Here is a 23,154-nt window from a genome sequence, read left to right as displayed (position 1 = left end):
CAGATTTTTGGTACTTTTAATTTATTTAAAACAAATAAAACTACGTACAAAGCTGTTTTTGCTCCGCGCGTTTCTCTTTGTGGACGTCATTGGCAAGAAAACAACAGGGAGGAAGTGAGTTACGGGCCTCACTCCTCAGGCGTGTGTGAAATCCCTCATGGTTGATGTTCACTCTATAGTTAGTCGGCTGCACCTCGGTGCCACATTCCCTCACCGTATAAAACCCACCTGGAACCTGCTGCCGCCATTTGCCCGTCGTGTCGCAGCTCAGTCCAGACGCATCCACGCCGCCATGGCCATGCTCAGAGTGTCTTCTTACCGCAAACTGTTCGAGGAGGACGGCTGCAGTGAAAACGGAGGCCTGGGCGCGCCGTGTGCGGGGCAGTACCGGGCCTCTGCCAGGTAGGAGCGTTTGAAATGTCAACCTGGAGATAGTGGATTTAAGTCTGATGTTTTGAGATTATAATATATTTTCAGATGGATATAAATCAGATTATTTTTAACTCTTATTAATTATAGGTTATGTTGACTTTGAGGAAAAAACTCAAGTCCAAGAGATGCGCATGAAGACTTTAAATCGCTGAAGTTCTGACAGTTCATGTATTTTCCGTAGCAGCTCTCTAAATGTGTCTTCATTCTGTGAACACACTCCTGCAGTCTGTTCTTTGGTGCTGTGTGTCGTCCTCTCAGGCGTGCGGCTCCTGACCAGTGTGACTGCGATAAGCTGGACTTTGCGGCCGCCAAGACGCTGAGCAGAGAGGGTCTGAGCCGCTTTGTGAAGGATCGCGGCCTCATCGCCGCCCTCAACGACCGCCTGGTTCGTCTGATCAAGCTGGTGAGGCCTGAACCCCGGCCGGCACCGCCGTGCCCTCTGCCTCGCTCTGAATGTTCCCACCCTGACCTGGACGTGTTCCCCTCAGGCTCACTGTTTTGAGGAGGAGAACAAATCGCTCGAATTTCAGATCCTTGACCTCCAGGAGAAGCTCGACAGTCAGATGACCCCCTCCAGGACGTCCTCTGCTGTGGTGGTGCCCGACCGCAGCCTGGATGCGGCGGTGGAGAGGCTGAGGAGGCAGAGGGTAGGCCGCTGCCACCACTGCTGGCGATGATGATGATGAAGATGATGCTGGGTGTGACTGCCACATATTTGTCTGCATGGTATCAGACCTAAATCAGGCTTCCTCATGTCACGCCTCGTTCTCTGGCATCAGACAAACCTCACAGTGTGCAGCGACAGACAGGAATGTGAAACTTCACCTTCTCCGCTGTGTCTCTCTCTGCAGGACGAGATACTGTGTGACACCGAGGAGCTGCGGAAGGAGCTGGAATGTCTGCAGGAGGAGTACGAGAAGGCTGCACAGCTGAGGGTGCTCATCCAGCAGGAGCGGCAGGATGTTTCCCAGGTACTGAAGTGTGATTTAACAGCACTGTCTCAAAATCAAAGCTCATGAAAATGAGAAATTGATGTCAGCTCATAGAAACAAATAAGTTGAAACTTGCAGATTGAACTAATTCAAAATTTTCTCTTAAGTAGATGTACTTGTTAAAGAAAAGTGAAAAATAAGGTTTAAACTTTGTTTATTCACAGAACTTCTGGTTATGCTGATTTTTGTTATTGAAATACTATTTCTGTTTGAGTGAACACACATCAGTTTAATCATTACCAATGTTGAAGATCATGACAGAGATCACATTTTAACTTCAGAATCAGAATGTATTGAATAAACTATACTATTTCCTCTATTGAAAATAAGCAAGAACCTGCCTGGACTTTATGTGAAACATGACCAGTTTTAGGTTTTTTTTTCTAGATATTTTTTGTTCAAATGTGGCTGAGATGGCTTTAAATTTAGACCAGCAGTGTTTCTCAACTCTGATCATTCGACTGCTGAATCGACGTCACTAGAAAGAATAAGGAAAAAGCTTCAGAAGCAGAAATGAACTCCAGTGTTGCGGGCCTGACACCACCGGTGTGATACTGCTCTCCCACCACTAGATGGCAGTGTTGTCAAATGTCTCCCGGTCGCCGTGCAGACTTCCTGCATGTCTGCCTCTCTGTAGCGCCTCCTGCCGGCCGCTGCTGAGCAGCAGCCATCCAGCCCTGGCTTGGTGGCCCTTCAGCAACCTGAACTCTACAAATCCTCCCCTCTTCTGCCTCTCTCCATGCCACAGCCAAGCTCCTGCTCCCTGTCGGGGTCAGATGCGAGGGGAGGCTTTAATTCCTCCCTTGTAGATGTAGCCGTGTGATACGGTGGCGTAATGCTCCTGCTGGCCCTGTTTTGGGTTTTGTATTGGAAGCAGCTGCAGTTTGGAAGAGACTCGGTGGGAAATCAGCATGGAGGCAGAGGACGAGCAGGGCTGCAGAATAGTCCACCACACGTTGTGTTTCACTCCTGCCACATCCTCACTCTTCAAGTAATTCCCCTTTCTCCTAAATCATGACATTTTCAGTGAACTTATTTAAAAAAAAAAAAAAAGGGCGAGTGAGTGGATCAAAAAGAGAAGTGCAGGCACTTTTGAAAATAAAAAAGCTCTGAGATTATGTTCAAAGACTTGACTGAAGCATATGGATTAAAAAGCAACCACACAGGGTCTTAATTAAGGCACTAAAACATTAAAAAAAAAAAAAAAAGAAAAGCTGCAGCTGCATTTGTGCAAAGTGCCATAAATCAATATTGTCATGTTAAAAATGTGCCAGGAGACAGGGTGTGATGTGAACAGAGTCTCTCATGTAATAAACCCAAAGAGATTTAGCACTAAAATTGGCAGCTCCATTCAGCTCAAGAGGCTTTCAAGTGTCTTTCACTTCATTGTTTTGGTTTTACGACCCACAGCTTTCACAGTTTTTCACTTTTCTCGCTGTCTTGCCGTCATTATCATTCACAACGGACTAAATTCAGCCTCAGAACACTGTGATCCCCGAAGCAAATAAAGAACAGCAGACTTTCTCCACGAACCGCTGGATCGCCTCTTCTACAGCACACTGGAGTGTCAGAAAGCTTCATATGGTTTTTCAACATTCATCAAACACCAGAGAAGAATGTCAGCAAATAAAATTTCCCAGAAAGTCAGCACAGTGAAGGGAGTGCCAAAAAGAGCTGGACATACACAGGAGGAACAACCTGATGGAGCTCAGAGAACTGATTTGTGCATAAAACCACCATCGAGTTCTCCACTGTGCCATTTCACATAACCCATCACACTTACCTGTTGACCAAGTTAGGAGTAACTCAGGGTTGAGTGTCTTGCCCAAGGACACTTCAACACACGGACTGGATGAGACAGGGGATCGAACCGTCGACGTTGGGATTTGGAGACCACCCACTCTGACAACTGTTTTCTGTTCATCGTTGGCAGATGCGATCCCCAGATTCCGAGATGCGTAGATAGTTCGATATGTTCTTGAGCCTGAAGGAAATTCCGCTGCGGCGCTGCAGCCAGGCAGGAGTTTCGTAACCTCCACTCGCCATGTGAACACGACGGACTCAAACTCGTCCGTGGGTTTTATGAACCCCGAGCTTGAATAATGACTCCAGAATGACAGCTTGGTGTTGTGTTCACAGCTTGATCTACCAGTTGAGGGAATCAGTGCTTCGTTAAAGTTGTGCAGATTCAAACTTTTCCCCCCCAGCTGCTTTTTGGATATTTGAACACTGTGCAGGACCAGCAACCACCAGTGACCCCCCCCCCCCCCCCCCCCCCCCCCCCCCCCCCCCCTCCACCCTCCCAGCGAGGATCCACAGCTTCACCACCAAACACTCCCCTCGTGTGCCAGAACGTAGACGCAGACGCCTGCAGTAATTGCATTCAGCACCAATTAATCTACTTCTTTCAGAAGACTGGATGAGCTGAGAACCCCTGCTGGCAAATGGATTGGGTAGTGGGGCTTTTGTGTCTAGTTAGCCTCCTTCTCATCTTCCTCCCGCTCCTCCTCCTCCCTCCTTTTCCTCTGCATTGCGGCGTCTACGCGCCGTTCAGTGAGACAGGGTGGACGTGCCGGTGCCGAGGGTTCTTAAGATGGGCGTCCGGGGTGGAGGGAGCAGCGTGTGCCTCTCCGGCCCATGGCTTCGTCCGGCCCGCTCCTCTCCGAGATGAAGCCCGGCTTTGTTACTTTCCAGCATCTGTTAACTTCATTTACTTTTGCAGGAAGTGGATGCAGTGACAGCCGAGTGTTTGGCGCTGAGGGAGCAAGTGGCTATCTACGAGCAGCAGCTGGCCAACATGGAGGCCCAGCACTCCACGGTGAGGGAGGGGGGAGGAGGGGGGGCTGCAGTGTGATGAAACACCAACAGTTTATAGCTGTGGAAGTGGCTCAAAATGTAGCACCGAGGTCAGACAGCAGTGTTGGAGTCGAGCCCGGATCTGTGGCGACAAACACAGCTGTGATGACCCCGGTCACCCCGGCGAGCGGCAGAGTCCGCGGAAAGATACCTGGAGGAATTGAAATGCAGAGTCAGAATGAGGTGCTGAGGAGTAATCATTTCAGCACATTAACAGAACAAAGAGACTCTCGTGTTTATGTGAACAAGAAGGGACAGTCGGAGAGTTATTATACAGTGATTTTCCCAAAAGAAATCAGCCACAGGAGGATTCAGCTGCTCTGACTCTGTCCCGAGGGAACAATCCACCTACATTAATCCCAGATCAGCTATAAAATCCCACGGCCCCGTTTATGAAGAGACATTGTTTTCAGTTTTCTAAATGTTGTCGTTTCAATGCAAAACTCTTATGAAATCAAAATGCAGAAACTTTGAATGTTGTGAAGTGGAAACTAAAACACAGAATGAAAGCTCAATTTACTATTTTATAATGTGTTATATTCACATAACAGACAATCTGAATGTTTTTGTAAAAGTCACACTTTAAAAAAGTGTAATGGAAATGTTGCTAAGCTATCCTGCTGTGGACTGTGTGACACAGAGCACCAAAGGTTAGTGTGTCTCCTGATCAGTCTGTCTACTGGATGAAAAACAGGATTTCTGTGAACCTCTGCAGCTGATAGTGGCATACTGAATGTTACTTTAATTGCAAACATCTCAAAATGTAACATTACCATTACCCTCCATGATTGTAAAAATTTTCAAAAACATCCAAAATACATTAAAGAATGTGTAAATATTAGATACATCTCCAGTGTTTATACAGAAAACCAGATTCACTGACACTTATTCATCACCAGCCAAACTGAAGACACGGTAGAAAACTGTGTCCAGAGAGGACTTCTTGTTCAACAGCTGTTTGACTGAGGAAATAAAAAGTCTCTGTGAGGAAACCAGAATACATCGAGAAAAAAAAAAACAACCTCACTCACTCACAGGGAGAACATGCAGACCCCACCACAGAGAAAGGCCTGGGAGCCGCACTGGAGTTGAGACAATGCTGCGAGGCAGGCGTGCTAAGATTTGGCCTCATCGCCCGAACAAAAATCAGCTGGCTTTAAGTCGCTGAGTTGAATCGAGTTTCGTCAACATGTTTGTCTCCATATGCTTTGTGGAAATGACATGTTGAATAGTTTATCCTGCAGTTATTTTCTCGTGAGATGTAAAACTCCACAACAGCTGGAGCCCCCCCCCCCCCCGCCTGCTCCACCCCCATGGTGAGCGATGGCAGAGACATGTGCCAACATCTCACGTTAAACTTTATGTCAGATCTGTGTTCTCAGCGTTTGTTGCACAATGTTTCAGCGTAAATGTGATTAAGTGCATAGAAATACTGGAAATTTACGACATGAATCTGAGAATACGTCTTGATTCAGAGTGCAGTCGGTGAAAAAAATAACAACGTTAACATGTTGCAGGTGCGGCCCATGAAATGTTTCTTTAACATACAATCACGAGCAGTCAAATTCACAAATCCAGCCAAGAGATTAAAGGTGAGACGAAATTTGAATGTCTTTATTCTGTCAAAAAATTTGAGCTACGCCTTTATGAAGACGGCAGTTTTGCAGCCGTCTCCTACACATTTCATTCCTGATACCACATTCACACACACACACACGCCCTGCTCTCTGCATCTTCTACAATTTTCTGCACCTCACCAGGGGATGACAGACGTGGGCCTGTATCAGATCTGGTGGCTGTAGGCAGAGAGAGAGAGAGAGAGAGAGGGAGAGAGAGAGGGAGAGAGAGGGAGAGGCTGCTGAAGCAGGAGCAACTCCATCACTCTGTGTTTTTCCTCTGCAAAGCCGGGGCCGCCCGGCGTTTAACACACTCCCTCTGGGACACGCTCGATAACTCACAGTCCGGGAAATGCGGCTGAATACCAAATGAAAACAGAAGTTCCCTTTGTTTTATTAACTGTTGTTATTATCAGCACTCCCAGGTTCGCCATATTCCCCTGACAGATCGGCAGCCATGTCGCCGCTTAGGTGCAGTGAAAAGGAGAAAATGTTGTGCTGCCACCGCGCCTCCATCGCAGTTCATTTTCTCTGTGATGGATGTGGGGTTTTTTACTGAAAGGGATCCGTAATGGAGGCTGAAGACGTCCATGTGGAGCTCTTTGTTGGGCGTGTAACCATGCACTTTTGGTGGGATATTTGCCTTTTAATGCCTCATCTTGTGCTGTTAGAAAACCTGTTTACCTCTTTTTTTAAATGGTCGCACTTGTGTTAGAACTGTGTATTTGTGGAATAAACACCGAGCTGTGGATTACTCCAATGAAAAATGTAACCGGCTCTGTTGATGCCAAATGACTTTTTCCGCTGTTGACTCTTGTTTTGAGCCGGATGGTCGCCTAGGCACGCAGAGAGGTACCGGTATGAGGTCTGCAACTGGAGACCAGACTCCATCCTGGAGGAATCTGGGAGTGGAGGGGATGTAACGGCCTTCCAGGAGTCCCGACCTCCACCCCACTAAACACTTGCAGGTTCAGGTTGGGCGTACTGTTAACATCAGACTGACCGGCGCAACCACGTTGGCTGACTTGTGGTTTAAGACGGTGAACGCTATGAACAGCTCTTGATAATGTCCTTTCTTCATTAGATTTCGATCATCAAATCCACTAAATGTCACCAGACAAGAGTCAATAGAGGAATCATTTCTATGCAGTGGGCAGAAAATATTTGGCAGGTTTTCATGGGCATAACTAAGATATTCCTCTTTTCTTCTCTTCCCACAGTCTTTGCAAATGTGACACAGATTAAAAGAGAAATTACTTATTGCCAATATGATTTGCTAAAACCAGGATTCCCCCCCCCCCCCAAAAAAAATGCAAATTACATTAATTTCTGCCTTATGTTCATCTTAAAAAAAATATATGAATCGGCCATCTTTTTTTGTGCAATAATATTTTTCTATTGATGTATCTCTGATGTTACAATATTTCGCACGACGCTCTTATTTTTCTCCATTGAGGAGTTTTCATTCAGCATTTTTATCACCTTGTATTGATTAAAAAGTATTATTTTGTCTGGATCTGGATGTATTCACAGCAGAGGGCCTTCGCTCACCGTTGATATTGTCCCATTGATTCATCATTGGCAGCATTTCACAGCCGCTTTCATGTTTATTGCAGCTTATATGTCGTTTGATCAATGAAAATGCATCTCTATTCATAAATGGAACAAACGTTCTGTGCGAGGCAGTTAAATGAACATCCTTGAGATGTGAGCAGATTTATCTACCTAGGTTAAATGGAAACGCATTAAACGTGATTTAAGGAGTGCATATTGAACGTAAGACGTTCGGAGGCTTCGGCTGAGCTTTATATCTGTACGTTATGTGTTCCATGATCAGGAGGTGGGGACCCTCCTGCAGCCCGACCACGGGATGGTGTCAGCAGCAGCTCTTAAATTTGGCAGCCCCGACATCTCCCCCATCCTGGACGTGAAGGAGTACTACTGCCAGCTGGCCCAGAGCCTCCAGGTACGACTCACTGTGGCACGAGACACAGAATCACACCTCCAGAAGCTGCTCTGGCTTTTAAAACGCTCTCATGCAGATGAACAGGCACGAAACACACAAACAGAGAAGTCACTTCACAGTATTCGTATTTATTCACAGCTGTAAGAATGATTTAGTTCTGAAAATGCGATATCGACAATATTCTTAGAAAATAAAGATTTTAAGAGCGGCTCTACACTGACTCTTTATTCATTGGGGGCAAAAGACAGTCAGCTGTGCTGTTTTCTCGCGTCTGTGGTCTCATGTTGCAGAGTGAAAGGAGTTCACTGACAGCTGCCGCAAAACCACAAACAATCTGACAGAGTCAGAGTCCCTCTAAAGTCAGATTTTAAATTCTGCCATAGTAAAAGGCATGATGGAGGCTATTAGTTTGGATCATGGTGGATCACAACATCTCTGGGAAAAACAATGCTCAGCTGGTTTTAGCAGCTGATGCTGGAGAGCAGCTGATGCTCCCTGCAGCTTAATCTCGAAATGTTTTAGTTGTGTCTGTTTTCCTTGTTTTCATGTAAACTCAAGTAGTCTGCTAGTTTCAAACTGCCACAGAGAACGGGACTTCTGTCTGCTGACTCTGTAGCTCCGACTAATGGTGGGCAGGCTGCATGACAGCTAAGCAGCATCTCAAATAAAAAAAAAAACAAAAATAAAACACCAAGTGATGACTATTTCATCTGCTGAGCAGTGAGGACGCAGATCTTCGTTTGCTTTTCTTGTTTACTTCTTGAAAGCGTGAATGGTGGATGTAAATTACATACAGGACACTCCCAGTTCAATTGAATGTAATTTATACAGTGCAAATAACAACAGAGCCATCTCATGCACGCTGGAAAGGAAAAACTGAATTTTAACTGGAAGAAACCAAATATACTGTGCAGTCAAAGCTGCTGTTAGTTTAAGAAATTCCTGCTGCACCGTAGAGCAGCTCCGAGTCTGATTAGACTGTTGAAATCCTCTGCCAGATGCTTTGTTTGGTTTCACATATCCATAGTCAGGTTGCTCTCTGACAGTTCTTCAACCTTCAATCAGATTTGAGGATAATATCTTTTAATTTCACGCCCTGGCCACAACATCATGAGCTGCAACTTCAAACAGCTGGAGGATAATTTCCCTCCAGCTGTAATAAAACTAAATACAAGTGATGATCAAAGAGCTCAGAGCAAACATTACCCCCCCCCCCAACACACACAGACACACACAACCAAACAAACAGAGATACAGCATTTGAAAATGCTGAGTCACAGATAATGTCCTAAAACTTTTAACTTCACTCAGACTGATTGAGTCCTTTGTAAGGCTCATTTTAGGTTCCTTATGTTTTCTACTGTTATTTCACCTCCAATAAAATAGATTTTCTAAAGGTATGAATGCATTTTTTTATCATTACTATTTTCCTAATGTCATGTTCTTCTTGTTCTACCACAAATATCAATGTTTATTAGCGGCTAGTATTTTTACCACGTGTGTAAATCCACAGGGTAACGGTCATTACACTATCATCCCTGTCTATGATGATGAACAACCTTCTGAGTCCTGTGGTTTGGAGGGATTTGCCTCTTTAAACTGCATAAATCTGAAAAAAAAAAGTAAGACCAAACTCCACCTCAACAAATTACACTCATGTAATTTTCAGTAATACACGATTGATTGAAACAACACATGACAACAGAGTAACAAAGTGTTTTTACTTAATTTTTACTGTCTCTACCTGCATTTATACTGCAAATTTACAGTCACAGTGGAATGATCAAAGCAGCTGATGGGACAGCTCAAAGGTGCACAGCGTCTTAAATCTAACAGTCAACAAGTCATTTCATAAATAGTTTGATACAAAGACTTCAAATTTCAGTTTTAAAAGTTTGACTGACTGACAAAAGTTGAATCATTTGACCAGTAGTATTAAACTAACGTGTGTTTAAAACATCTACTTATACCCGAGTCTGTTTTTACACGTGTATCCAAGTATTTTGAGAGTGACAGCTTTCACATTCCATTTGTACATTACCGTTTGTTCGGTTACTTTTCATTTAGCGTGACAATTTAAATTTAAATCTTATGTTTCTTCCTTTATATTTAAGTTTTTCTGGGATCAAATCCAAGAGTGTAAAAACATCTAATGACCATCGTTTTACTCAGTGAACATACATCACAAAAGTGTTTATTTGGTTTATTTATCTGATTTCCCTCAGTGGTGCTTGTTTTAAAAACGCTGTGCTCTCCACTTTTATTGGCTTCTTCCTCAGTTCATTTTTCATCTTTTCTTAAATGAAGTATTGTTTTGTTGTTTTTTTTTTCACCTCTGATACCCAGAGACTAACACTTCATCTGGCTGACGGTCGAACGAGCCCTCCCCCTTTTATTCTCACCCTCTCTCTCTGCGTCTCGCTGTCCCTCTGAAGCGGTCCCCTTCAGTCAAGACGTAAATCTCAGCTTTCACAAATCACACAGCTTTACTCCGCCGTGTTTTCTTTACCTCTTAACACAACACTAGGGAAGAAGCCGAGAATCAGAGGTGCAGCTCGGCACCCCAACAGATTGCCTTTGTCCACCTGTGTGTGTGTGTGTGTGTGTGTGTGTGTGTATGTGTGTGTGTGTGTCAGAGGTACTGCTTGGAGGTCAGGCTGTAGCTCCGGTGGGTCTGACCCCCTCTGGGGTGAGGATGTCTGCCCAGTTCAAAGGTCAGGGCTGTAATCAGACTGCAGGCCGCCTTCCCAGGCTCTTTAGCAGCACCGGAGTGGACGCTGCTGGGTGTGTGTGTGTGTGTGTGTGTGTCCTTCATTTGGAGGGATGGCTAAGGAGCTCACTGGTGTATTTATATAGAAACGTCTGCGTTCGAATGTCTGTTTCATTGCGTCTGTGTGTTTCTCCCCTGATGCCCCGTCTATTCACTCGCTCTCTCCCACTCAGCCTCCTCCCTCGCCAGCTGGACACCGTCCCGTCTGCGCCTGGCCTCCATTACCAGACGCAATTGTCTCGATGCTAAAATGATTGCTATTGGATTTGAACAGTAATGGTGATTGCTGGCTGACTTCCACACACCTGTGCACCCTCATGTTGCTTGTTTCTGCTGCGTTTGTTCCGTCTAATCACGAGTGTGGCGTTGGCGATCAGAGCGCCGACCGTCTGCCAGCACGAGACCGTGATTGCTCTTTGCTCCCTCTGTCAGAGTGCATTTTAACTAAAAAAAAAAAACAAAAAACAGAGCACTATCCTCCATAGTCTGGCTCATTCAGAGGCACGAATCTAAAAGCCCGATGATTTTATCATATGCGGAAAACGTTGATAACTTTCTTGTCTGTGTGTGCAGTTTGAGTGCGGAGCGTCCTCCTCTGCTGTGGCTCTTCACGCTGATGGAAAGGAACTGGAAGTGGGAGGAACCGCGAGGTCAACAGTCAAAGACCTGTCAAAGATAAAGGATGTCGGCGAGATGAAGGACCTGGTGAGTGGCCTCACTTTCTTCTTTGTTTTCTTGTTGTTGTATTTTTTTTTTTCATGGTCACTGCATCCGAATGACAAAACGCGGTGCTGAGCCACAGAAAGACTATAGATGTTTGTGACGCATTTATATATCTTTAAATGGTGCATTGCTTTATCACAGAAACATCATCCCCTGTTTTTCCAGTGTCCGATTTATGGTCAAGCCAGTTTGACAGTGGAGAGGAAATAAACCTCTGTGGCCACTTTTTGATGCTAGAGGACAGTAAAAAAAAAATTAATAGGACAGAAAGCAACAAGGTGAAATTTGGATCTCAAGCTAATCCACCTGCTGCAGACTTCATATCAGCAGGAGGCAAAGACTGACCAGAGAGAGGCATGATGGGACTGATATGAAGTGGTGACAGATGAACCGGGAGGGAGAAATGGTGAAAAGCTCAGTGATGGAAAGGTCTCCATGTGAGCAAAACCTATAGGAGCTTAACTAGAAACTGGTTCAAGGTAACCTGAGCTCATCCTGACTGTAAACTCTATCAAAGAGGAAAGTTTTAAGGATGGAGGTAGTTATACAAGAGAAGATCTGGTTATTCTACTTTTATAAACTCAAGGACTTTTCAATAAGCAGCATTGTCAGAATGAATGGTTCTAATTGGGTAATTTGGGACTAACAGCTTTATTTACTTTTTCTAAAAATATGACCGATGGATGAAGAAGAAATTGAAATTCTGTCGTAGATTTTAAGGGAAGAATAAAAAGAAATGTGGTTTGGATGCATCTGTTTCAGTTCGTACTATCTGAACTTCTCAGTTCTCAGCTCAAAGATCCAGAATCCAAAATAGAGCCTGGAGCTGATCCCGGTTGACTCTAGATCGATAATCTCGTGTGATCAGTTAATCTCAAAGCATGCAAACTCCACACAGGAAGATCCCAGAATCCATCACCAAGTGGGGAAGTCCTCGCAGTGTTATTGTTCAACTTTTTTTTTACTGTGTGGCTGCTTGGAGATTTCAGTTTGAAGTATTTAGGGAATTCCACTGAGATGAAACATTTTGTTCAAGAGGACAGTAAATCAAAGTTTAAAGGGCAGCGATGGAAATTCAGACCATGAAATCCAGCCAGACATTACTTTTTTTATCTCATGCAAATATTTTTAAATTCCAACTCCATACAACAAGTATTAATAGTCATTTTTAAGCATGTGTGGAAAACAGCCGACCAAGCAACTCTCATCCCCCAAAACAGATCTTTTTTGTTTTTTTGTTTTTTTTTTAAAGGACCTTCTTCCTCTAGCTCTCATTCAAAAAAAAAATCCTCTGTGGCTCCAAAATCATCTATTAAACAATCCATTGTTTTAAAACAGATGTCTGTCTAAATGTTGACCAACACGTCGAACGGAAAGTAACCTCCAGCTTCCTGTTCCTATAATGTGTTTTTAATCTACAGAGGTTTCCGGTTTGTAAAACGTAAGTGAAGTGAACAGGGAGACATTAATAAGCATGCGGTCACACGGCGAAGAAACTGGGAAAGTTTCAGGCTGAAGTGACCTTTGTCATTCAAGTCAGCAGGCGCTTTGTTTGAGTTCAGTATCCAGATGTCGATCACAAAATCACGGTGTAATTATATTCCCGAGGAGCAGAGTCTGAGTGTTTTTGAGATACAGGAGAACTTTTGTTGCGAGTCAGTGGGGACGGTTCATACTGCTGTCATGTCTTCAAACACTTCATATAGATCCAGGCTGCAGCTGCTTAGCCGCTGCGCACAATCATCTAAAGAAAACTACTTTACTGTCTAATTTACAGCCTTTGTTTTACGTCACATCAGCTGAGGTTTTGTAGTTTTACAGCTTCTTTGCAGAAATATGGTGATGTTTTCATATAGCTGGCGAGAAAATTGTTAGACAGGGCAAGTCAACTTGTTTAGGACATGTCAGCACTTTTAAAGTGCTTTACATCAATAAACATGGACAGCAACAAATGCTCAATGTAACAAGGAGGATAAAAAAAGATAGGAAAAAATGATAACAATCCATTCATGTTCTACACTGCTGAAGAGCTGAAGGCACTTCCAGCTCTGGATCTACAAAGGCAACAAAATCCATGAACAGGCCACCAGTCTGCAGTTTTCATATGAGTTTATTTCAAATAATTGGTGCCTAAAACCTAAAATAGGATTTTACATGCTTGTTTCAGACTCTGGGAACAGAAAGCTGGTGTGATCCAGATGACCTGAGAGGTCTGGATGGTTCATAACACAGCAGGAGATCACAAATCAGTATCAAATATTGAGATCTTAGTAGATAGACAGGAAGTAATTAAATCTGGAGAAAGTTTTCATGAGCTAAAGACCTTTGCTTTTTATGCTGAAGATCGTGTTGACATAAAACGTATGAGTATAAAATGCATTGGTTTGGAAAAACTTTCCTTTTTAATTACTTTTTCAACTGTTGTGGCTGAATTTTTAAATCCTGACTCGCCTCCTGCCTCTGCACCTGTTAGGGGTCTAAACTCTGCAATGTGAGTAACCACTGCAGACCAAGTAAGAAAATATACATCCCTACTGGGGGAACTTACCCTTTAGGGCTCATATTTACACATCGTTGCGGCCTTTTGGTTGCTACTGACTGATTGCGATCTTCCCATAACACGTTTCTGACCTTTTCCTTTGGCAAAAAAAATATGATGTGTCTGACAACCCACAACTGGCTCTGTGTCGCACATCAGCTCCTAAATCAGACATAATGGTGGAAATGAATGGTTTCCCACAGCAGGCGCGGGGAGTCGAGAGCGGCTGAGTGACAGCGGAGCAACAGTGTGGGAGATCCTGCTGACCAGAGTGTTTACTCTCTGGACACTTCCAGCGGGAGATGTGAAGGGCTCGCCTGCGGCTCAGACAGGATTTATTGCCCTCTGCGTCCTCGGTATATTAAGTACAGTCTTTGAAAGCGCCGGCAACATCATAAATGCCTTATAGCTTCACACACTAACACGGCTTCCTTTACACAAATTCAGAAAGATGCCAGGGCGGCGCAGCACAAGGCGAACCATGAAAACTTCACAAGCCGTCTTCCTGCAGGAGCAAACTACCTCCTGCTTTGTTTTACCGTCTTCTCTGTTACGTCCCAGCGGTCTGACCACACACAGCTGGCACAAAACCACATCTGTAGCAAACATGGTGGTTTGGTTCTCATTACTTGAGGCTGCGGCTCTACCTCCAGCTCTTTAAATAAACAGGCAGCCTCTGTAACCACAGCACAACTCTCTCCACATCATCCACAGCGCTCACGTTGTGCCCGATCCAGCCTGACGGATGGACAGCTCGGTCTGATCTGCTCCGTTTCCCCCTCTCCTCCCCTCCCCTCCCCTCCCCGCGCCCGTGATGGACGCCTCGGGTCTGGTTTCTCGCTGAGACACAACATGGCCAAACAAACAGATTGCAGTGAAATCAGCCCGGACGCACAAATGCATGTAATGGAGCCAGGAGCTGCTGGGACCCGGCTCCATGTAGCATGGCAGCGAGGCGACTGAAGGAGACCGCGATCGGGCCGCTCGGGCATTTTGGAAAGTGTGAGGAGTAACCGGGTTCGTGTTCCGCTCACATGATCTGGTTGAAAGACGAGCAGGACCGCCTGGATCCCCATCTGGCTCAGACAGCTAATTGTTGAACTTGTGTGATTGCTGTAATTACTCACGGCGGGACGCCGCAGCCTCAGACGTCTGGAAGAGCGATGCTCCTTACTCAGTAAACGGGCCTGTTTTATCTGCCTCTGTTTGGTTAGTCTGCACGGCTAGTTCTTCTAAATACATCAAGAGACACGATAGAAATTAACTGAGAACGGTACTGATTTAACACGCGCCTCATTGTGAACCGTGATTATACAGTGAAACATGCGATCGCAGAAGTGAATCCCAGTTTTGAAGTGGCCGATGTAGAGCATTCAGTGGAGTTGTGAGCATGTTTTGTTCTCATAGTATGTAGTTCTTTTTCCTCACACGTGTTCATTATCTGGAACCACAGCTTTTTAAAACATGAACATTCAACACTGCAACAAGATCGTACAGAACAGAAAATGTTTATCGTGGATCAGAGGATCTGTGAGAAAACAGTCAGCCGGAGTCATCGTCAACAGAAAGTTATTGTTTGTATGAAGGTTTTGTGAGTTTTTCTCAGTATGTAAGGGAACATTTAGTTCGGACCACATTTATGTTCCAACATCACCGCTGACATGGATGAATTGCACAACAGGCCCGATACAAGTGTAAATATTGGATTTGCTGTCATCAGGGGTCCAAAAATGTGAGTCAGATGAATGCAAATGTTACTCTCTCGGCTGGGGATGTAAAACAGACACCGGCTTGCACCATAACATTCCAGATATTGCACTTCAGATGCAGAGATGTCGCTTAAGGACAAGGCACTAATTTGATCAGATCAGAGCACTGAGCCTCAAGGTCTTTAATGTCAATCATCTGCTGTTCTGAATCACTCTTCAGCTGCTGTTTATAATCTGAAAATCACTGTGAATAGAACATTATGTTGTCGTCTGTCATCGTTACATCAGAATTACAGAAGAGGGTCAGTCGAGATGTTTGTTTTGCAGACATTCCTTTTAATATCTGCAGGTTTTTCTTTGGATTTCTGCAGATTTCGCGGCTGCAGAAGGAGCTGGCTGAGCTGGAGAGGTGCGGCGAGGAGCTGGAGGACGAGGTGGAGATGAAGAGAGCTGCGTACGTGGAGCAGATTGCAGAGTTGAAGGTATGAGAGCAGACTGATTAATGTAATCAGGACCTGTAATGGACCAGTGGTTTGAGCTAATTCTGTCATTTAATCTCATAGTCTCAACCGCACCCTGGATGTGTGTGTGTGTGTGCACGCGCGTGAATGTGTCTGTGTGTGCGTGCATGTGTTTACATATATATGTCTGCCTGCTTCTGTGTGAGTGTGTGTCTCTGTCTGGCTGTCTGGGTGTGAGTGCATTTGTGCGTGTGTGTGTGTACGTGCATCTCTCTGTCTGTGTGTCATTTAGTGCACTATCGACGAAATGAGGCACAAGGAGGCTGACCTGAAGGCTCAGATGAGCGATCAGTGCGACGACTATCAGGAGCTGCTCAGTGAGAAGATGGCCAGAGACATGGAGATCGCTGCCTACAGGTCAGGAACCAATTTAACACACGTGGTTCAAGTTTTAACTGTAAGCTGAGCTGAATTCATCCACGACGGAGCGGAGGAGGGAAAACCTTCCAACAGTGACTATTGAGGATAAGCAATAAAGGTACAGAATAGCAACAGGCACAAAGGTGATGCAGGATAACTTACCAGAAAATGAACTACATGTCAAGAGAATTCATCAATAAGCTGAGCATGAAACTGACCCCAGGTCAGAGGGCTGAAGTAAAGCATGGTCTTATTCATGAGTGAAGAGGAAGGATTGCCAGACAAGCAGTGCTGTCTCTGTTCCGGAGTGAACTTTAATCCTTTTAGCTCATTTCTTTCAGTCTACATCCCAGCCTCATCTGATCACGACCTTTGAAAAGTATCGAGCAAATGTTTTAGTCCTTCGTCTGTCTGTGTGACAGAGTGAGCGGTTCAGACGTCTGGGAACTCAAGTGAACCTGCTTCTCTCCCAGCCTGCTCTGTGTTTGGTCTGACCAACTAGGATGAGGCTCCGAAGTGGGCTCAGGACCCGCTGGAAGGTTTTTACCTCTTCTTTGGGAGCGACCCAGGATAACTGGAGGAAGCAGTGAGCAACAGGGACGAACAGACTTATGTTTTTTTCTCCATGCTGCTGTTCCAACCCCATCTGGACCAAACAGGAAAACAAGATGTCCAGACTTCATCCTTCAAATTTATTGCACATATTTTTCTGGCTTCAGGTTACTGAAGATGCTCTGTTTCAAGCAATGTCTTAAATAATTTATTTTATGAGGGGGTTAAAAAAAAAAAGCCCTCTCCCCCTGGGATGGATTTTACAGCAGCAGTTACATTTTAAGTTTAAGACCTGATGTGCTGCAATGGACCATAATGCACTTGTGCTGATCCACGACTCTTTTGCACATTTCAAAATGAAGAGCTGCCGTAAATACGAAGCGGTCCCCTGCAACTCACAGCTCTCATAATCGAGCTACGGGTCGTTATTCTTAAGTGAGACCAATAAAATTTTAGGGTTTATACTGCAGGCATGAGAGGACTTTGAGGTTTTAATTGTTGGTGCGACTGTCAGTCAGTGGGTTTAGGTTTACCTGCCAGGAAAAACACTGTGGCGCGTGATTTCTCTGATAGGTCTGAAGGTGTTTGATGTGGCCTCTGATTGCAATTAAAGTCTTTAAGCTTGGAGCCTTCCCTGACAAGTAGTGTATATTTTCTCGTGTGCGACGGGGGTCAAATGAAAGCAGACGTCCCCGACGGTGCTCTATAGAGCCCCACGTATTATATAAACATGTCAAGACTGGTGAACGCTTTGAGGGTAAAAACACATCATGATCCCAAAGATGATTTCATTAGATTGAGATTTTTGCTGATGCTCTGTTTACTTTGGACATTCCTCACGTATGAGCTTATCGTCGCAAACAGGAAAGCGGCGAATTCCTTCGACAAGAGTCCAGCGTTGGCCGAGAAGCCCGTACAGTCAGTGTCACCTGCACGCCGGCGTTGTTTGTTAAAAGAGACAAAGGGCTGGCATCACGTGCTGGGCCGTGCGGGGCCGAGAGGAAGCGGCTCCCGGGCGCGATGCGGTTTCCTGTCTGTGACCTTGAAGACGTCTCCGTCGCTCTCGCCGCCCGTCGGGGTTTGTTTAACCATCTGCTATCCTGGTATGCAGGACTGACGCACTTCAGCCATCAGACTTCCTCCCGGCCCCCTTCGCTGCCCATCTGACCCCCGGGGGGCCCCGCTGCAGGCCTGAGCTCAGACCCTCATTAGAATGGGCAAAGAGGACCTCACACTGTCAGCGCCGCGAGCTGGGCCGCCGCCAGCGCTCCTCCATGCCAGCCTGTTACTGTCAGCACCCCCCCCCCCCCCTTCTTACACACATTTACAAATTCGCCACAGTTTTAATTCCCTCTCATTACCCAGCAGACTGTCCCAAAGACTTTTAAGTTGCAGGAAAGGCAACACAGGCGGCGCCAACTTTTCTCCCCTTCTCCTTCTTTATTTACTGGATGTTTTGTCATCCGTGATTAAAGCCATGAATAAGAAATGAAAACGGCGGTTGTTTATTCTCTCCGTGCCGGGGAAAACTGTCTGCACAACAGACCCTAATGACCCCGGGCTGCCACTGCTGGGTGGCTTATCGTCTGTGGAGGCGTCTCGGCGCAGTTTGGGCAGATGCTCGCCGCTTTCTGCCCGCTCATATCACTCTGTAATTCATTCGTGCTCTCTGCGGTCCGCTCACACCGCAACAAGTGGATCGGCTGAGAAGAACATCCTTTTTAGATTCTGGACTAATTTTGGTCTGCCGGCAGGCAGGATTAGCGCCGCGGTCGTTTTGCAGTCACATGATGTCCATGAGGAGTTTGTCGGTCATGATGTGTGTTTATTTTCTGAAGACTGTAACCGCTTCTCTTTCATGTTGGCTTAAAACTCGACTCTTCGAGTTCATTCCTGACCCTGGAAACCTCTCGCCCAGCTCCACGTTTTGTGATCAAAGGTTCAGAACAGTTACGTAAAGATTAAGAGGTGAAGTGATTAGAGCTTTACAGTTCCAATTTATGAGTAGTTTTAAAAAAAAACACTCATAAATTGGCTAAATGCCGTTTTTGTTTCAACATCAGGTTTTATTTGGAGCAACATAAAGTGAGTGTGTGTGATAATCATGTAATCTTTGCAGTTTTATGTCAAAACAGCTACATTTTCAGGTTGAACACTTCGATATAAATGTAAAATGTTGAAAACTTTCTGCAGTTTCTGCAGTGTTTATGAGTCACTCAAACTACTCCTGCATGTGTTACATTCAGTTGTAGAACTTTGATGTCCTTCTAATGCATAGAAAAAGGGTGATTTAACGTTTGAAATGATTTTCTTTAACGGTTCCTGCCTATGTTTGGTCGTATATGTAGGAGAGATGATAGATATTGAGAGAAGAAATTCCTGAGGATGGAGAAGAGGAAGGTCAGTGAAGGATGGAAACCCCTAACAGGAAAAATCTCAGTGAAAAGAAACATGACTTGTTTGATAATTATGCACCTTATGGCCTATTAACAGTTTTTATATTTTCCAGCTGCGAGCATAGATAGATTCCTTAAGATTTCAAGAATCACTTCTACACAGTTCAAAAGTTATAATGAATTGCATCTTTATAAATTACCTCTTTTAGGGAGATTACTGTTCAATTTTAAAGCTCTTCATATCTTTTAAAATGAGTTGTAGACACCGTGAGATTATTATTATAAAAGAATGATGCATATGGACGATTATCAGATGGGAAGCTGGCAGCGACTTCACATGAAATGACCTCTCTCTGGTAGCCTTGGATGCACCGTTGAGGATGTTTGTCATGACAGTCTGTGCGAGTTATAACCCTCTCGTTGTGTATTTGTGTATCTCTGTGGTCCAGGAGTCTGATGGAGGAGGAGGAGGCGCGGCTGTGCTGCCTGTGAGTCAGACCGGCTGGACGCTCGTCGACGGCCGGGTTGAAAAACAGACAAAAGAACGAAAAAAAAAAAAAAAAGTGAAAAAACAGGCCGTGAACGGGCATCGTGCTGAAGCTTGAGGTACCAGTGCAGATTGGTGCAGATGTAAACTTATCATGACAGATTAATGCAGTCTGGAGACCGAAGCTGGGCCATTGATAACAGGTCGCTGGCAGGTGACCCCGAGACTTTTAAGAAAGATGGAGCTGTCTAAACCTGGAGGGAGGACGGGGGCTGCGCCGCAAACCTGCATCCATTCAGGGTCTGCCAGACAGGGATATTCCCTTAATGTGGGTTTTAACGCCAGCTGCTCAGATACTATTCATGGATGTTTTTGTGCTCTCTTTGTTGAACGCAGATCACACACAAACATATAGACAAACACACAAACTGAGCGAGCAGCTCCGAGGAGCCGTCCCCGCCTCACTCTGATCCCACCTCGTCCATCACTCAAAGTCTGTCTGATTGCCGGCTCTTAACCTGCGACCTTGTCACTGTTAGCAAAAATAACTGCGGCCCCGTCTCCGGTAAATAAAAGCGCCTCGCCTTCCCTCTGCTTTTACAGTGCTGTTGGATTTGGCAGCCGAGTGTGTGCAGTGTGTGTGTTTGCTTCTCGAACGGTTCATGGAGTTGTTCCCGTGCGGCACCTGAATCCTTCCACAAGAAACCTGAAAGAGTGATATATCCCGCCATTAGTGAGCTTCCCTCTGTAATCTTTTCCTCATTTTGTGTTAAATCTCTGTGTGATGAATCACTTCTGGTCCCGGCTTCAGACCCGCACTTTAGACTTAAATAAAACTTGCCGCTTCAAGGATTACCTCAAACTGTGTGTGATGTCTTCTGTAAAAACCCGTTTCATGAGAACTGCTTCTGAATCCCTGGGCTTAACACCCCCCCCCCACCCGACTCCCGCCCGCACTGTAAAACTATGCCGAGTGATTTATGCGCAGTGATCTTTCTTTCATTCATCTTCATGCTTAACGTGAGATTTGAACATTCCCAGCTATTAAGGATCTCGGAGGCTTGTTAGTCCTGCCATAAAGATGAAAAATGCTGCTAATAACGGATCAGATAAGATTAGCCACACTGGCTGAGCCTGTGCCGATGAGGAGTTAGTCTCTGTGATAATTGAGTTCAGTGTCTGGAGGAGTAGTTTGGGGGTGACGGCTGCGATGTGTTGGATTGTGGAGACAGTGAGACGTCACTGAGACGTCGGATTCCTCAGAGCTCACGGGATCCAGCTTCAATGGTTTTTAGAATATAAAAGATGTCTTTACTGATCACATGTGAAAATGAAAATGTCTCAGTGTTATCAGGTGATGTGGATGGTCCTATTGTAGCAGGGAGTTTGCATGTTTCTCCTGTGTGTGCACAACTTTTTAAAGTCCAAAAATGAATTGGTAGATTTAATCATATTTTTCTTTTTTTTTTTGGAAAAGACAAAAAAGAAGTTAAATGTGGTGTTTGGATTCAGAAAGCCTGCACTTTCAGCTCCTTTCATAATGCAATCAGATGTCTGAAAGGCTCTTGATGTTCGGGGTTGGGTGACCTCTGAGCTGCTCTGTATTCTCGTGCCCTCGTCACACGTCCCTGACAACTGAGAAAAATGTGCGTTCACCTCTCAGAGCCGGCCGGTGACACCGAGCGGCCCCGGGGCGACTCTGCCGCACCTCTCCTCCTTGAAGCCTGGAAAATTTGATTTGAAGGGAGAGAGACTTTCAAAGCTGAGTCATGGATCAGCGGTCAGCCGGTGGCTCGGCCTTTTCGTCAGCCTTTTCTTTCCCCCCTCTTTCTTTCTTTTTTTTTTTTTTTTTTTGCGGGGAGTGATGAAAAAAGCGGCAAAACCTGACGAACACCAACAAACAAAGCGACGACTGCTGGGAATAGGCCAGGGTCTGGGGTCACTTTGCTTCAGCGAGGCGGCATTTCACACAACATATGCTGTGTACATAACATGTCATTAAGTTCACATGGAGCAGGAATGTCTTTACATTAAGAGTGGCAGCGCCGGGCTGATGAATTATGACATCCGAGCTGGAAATATCTTCAGTTTGCAGCAGAAGAATCTGATTAAAGTCTGAGGTAACGGCATCCAAGGTCAGCTTGTGTGACTCAGCTCAGCTGTCACCTATACATAGGTATTCCCAAAGCACCCCTGCAGGTTCCCTCAGACAAATAAACACTGTCCTGACTCAGGACAAAAGCAATTTTTTAAAGTTTCTTCATGGCAGCTAGAATGTAACGAACCAAGCCGGTGTTTAGAAAGCAAATAAATAAGAGAGCACCGGGATGGATCAAGGAAGAAAATAAGAACAGTAAAAATATACAAACCAGAACGAGCTATTGAGAAAGTATTTCCTTAACAAGAGGGGAACAAATAATAAATTATGGGGCCCCTCTCCCTCGAGGCAGCGCTGGCATGCCTGAGGGGTGAAGGAAGTGGGCATCTTTCTCTTTTTATAGGGGTCGTGGACAGGCTTCCTCTGTGGGAGCATCACTGACACTGGAAAACATAAGCTCCTTCAAAAGATTAAAAAAAATAAAGAAGGTCAATAAAATTACTTATGAAGTGTTTTTCCACTTCATATTAATAACTGTTTAAAGAAATCTGTTAATTGAATAAGCTATTCAAATTATTTCTAGCAGTGAAATATGTTGAAATGGGTCTGTCGTGATAAAAAGATTTTTCTTTCCTTCAAATCAGGAACTCAATGCTCAGGACACACAGACGAACGTGTTTACGTTTCACTTACCACATTTCTATTATTGATGGTGCTGAAGTGAGATAAGAATATCATATTACTTATAAGATGAATGTTAAACTAAGCTGGAAAGACTCCTTAAACATTCAGTCCCTCAAACACTTCCCAATAAATTACATTTTGTTTTCTTTAGTTTTTCACCTATAGGTTTTTTCTTTTTTTTTTTCAAACATGTAACCTGTGCCAACAAAGGTTGAAACTACTTTTTTCTCACATTTGGATCATGGTTACTGCTGTTGTAGAACCATAACAGTGAGGATTGGATTCACTGGAGCTTAAAAGGAAACCAATAAAACAAAAACATGCAAACAGTTGGATGTTTTTTATTAATGTAGAAGCCACCAAATGAATCTTATTTTAACTGTGTTAAAAATTTGACAGATAAAGTGAATACATTTTACAGTCTCGGACCAGATCTGCGTCCTGGGAGAAAAA

General features: G+C 44.7%; 1 protein-coding gene across 1 annotated transcript; it reads left to right on the top strand.

Annotated features, from left to right (window-relative positions):
• The first annotated feature begins 62 nt into the window (after window positions 1-62).
• vimr2 (vimentin-related 2) lies at window positions 63-20,006 on the top strand. Its single transcript, XM_030116898.1, has 10 exons — window positions 63-402; window positions 691-835; window positions 921-1,079; window positions 1,284-1,403; window positions 4,147-4,242; window positions 7,734-7,862; window positions 11,206-11,337; window positions 15,975-16,085; window positions 16,357-16,481; window positions 19,882-20,006. Exons 1-10 carry the CDS (start codon window positions 158-160, stop codon window positions 19,922-19,924), a joined length of 1,305 nt encoding a protein of 434 aa, XP_029972758.1. The 5' UTR covers window positions 63-157; the 3' UTR covers window positions 19,925-20,006.
• Window positions 20,007-23,154: the final 3,148 nt, after the last annotated feature.

This window comes from Salarias fasciatus, chromosome 2 (genome assembly GCF_902148845.1).
Source record: "Salarias fasciatus chromosome 2, fSalaFa1.1, whole genome shotgun sequence".
Taxonomy (NCBI): Eukaryota; Metazoa; Chordata; class Actinopteri; order Blenniiformes; family Blenniidae; genus Salarias; species Salarias fasciatus.
Note: the sequence above shows the minus strand (reverse complement) of the source record. Positions and strands in the feature narration are given on the sequence as shown.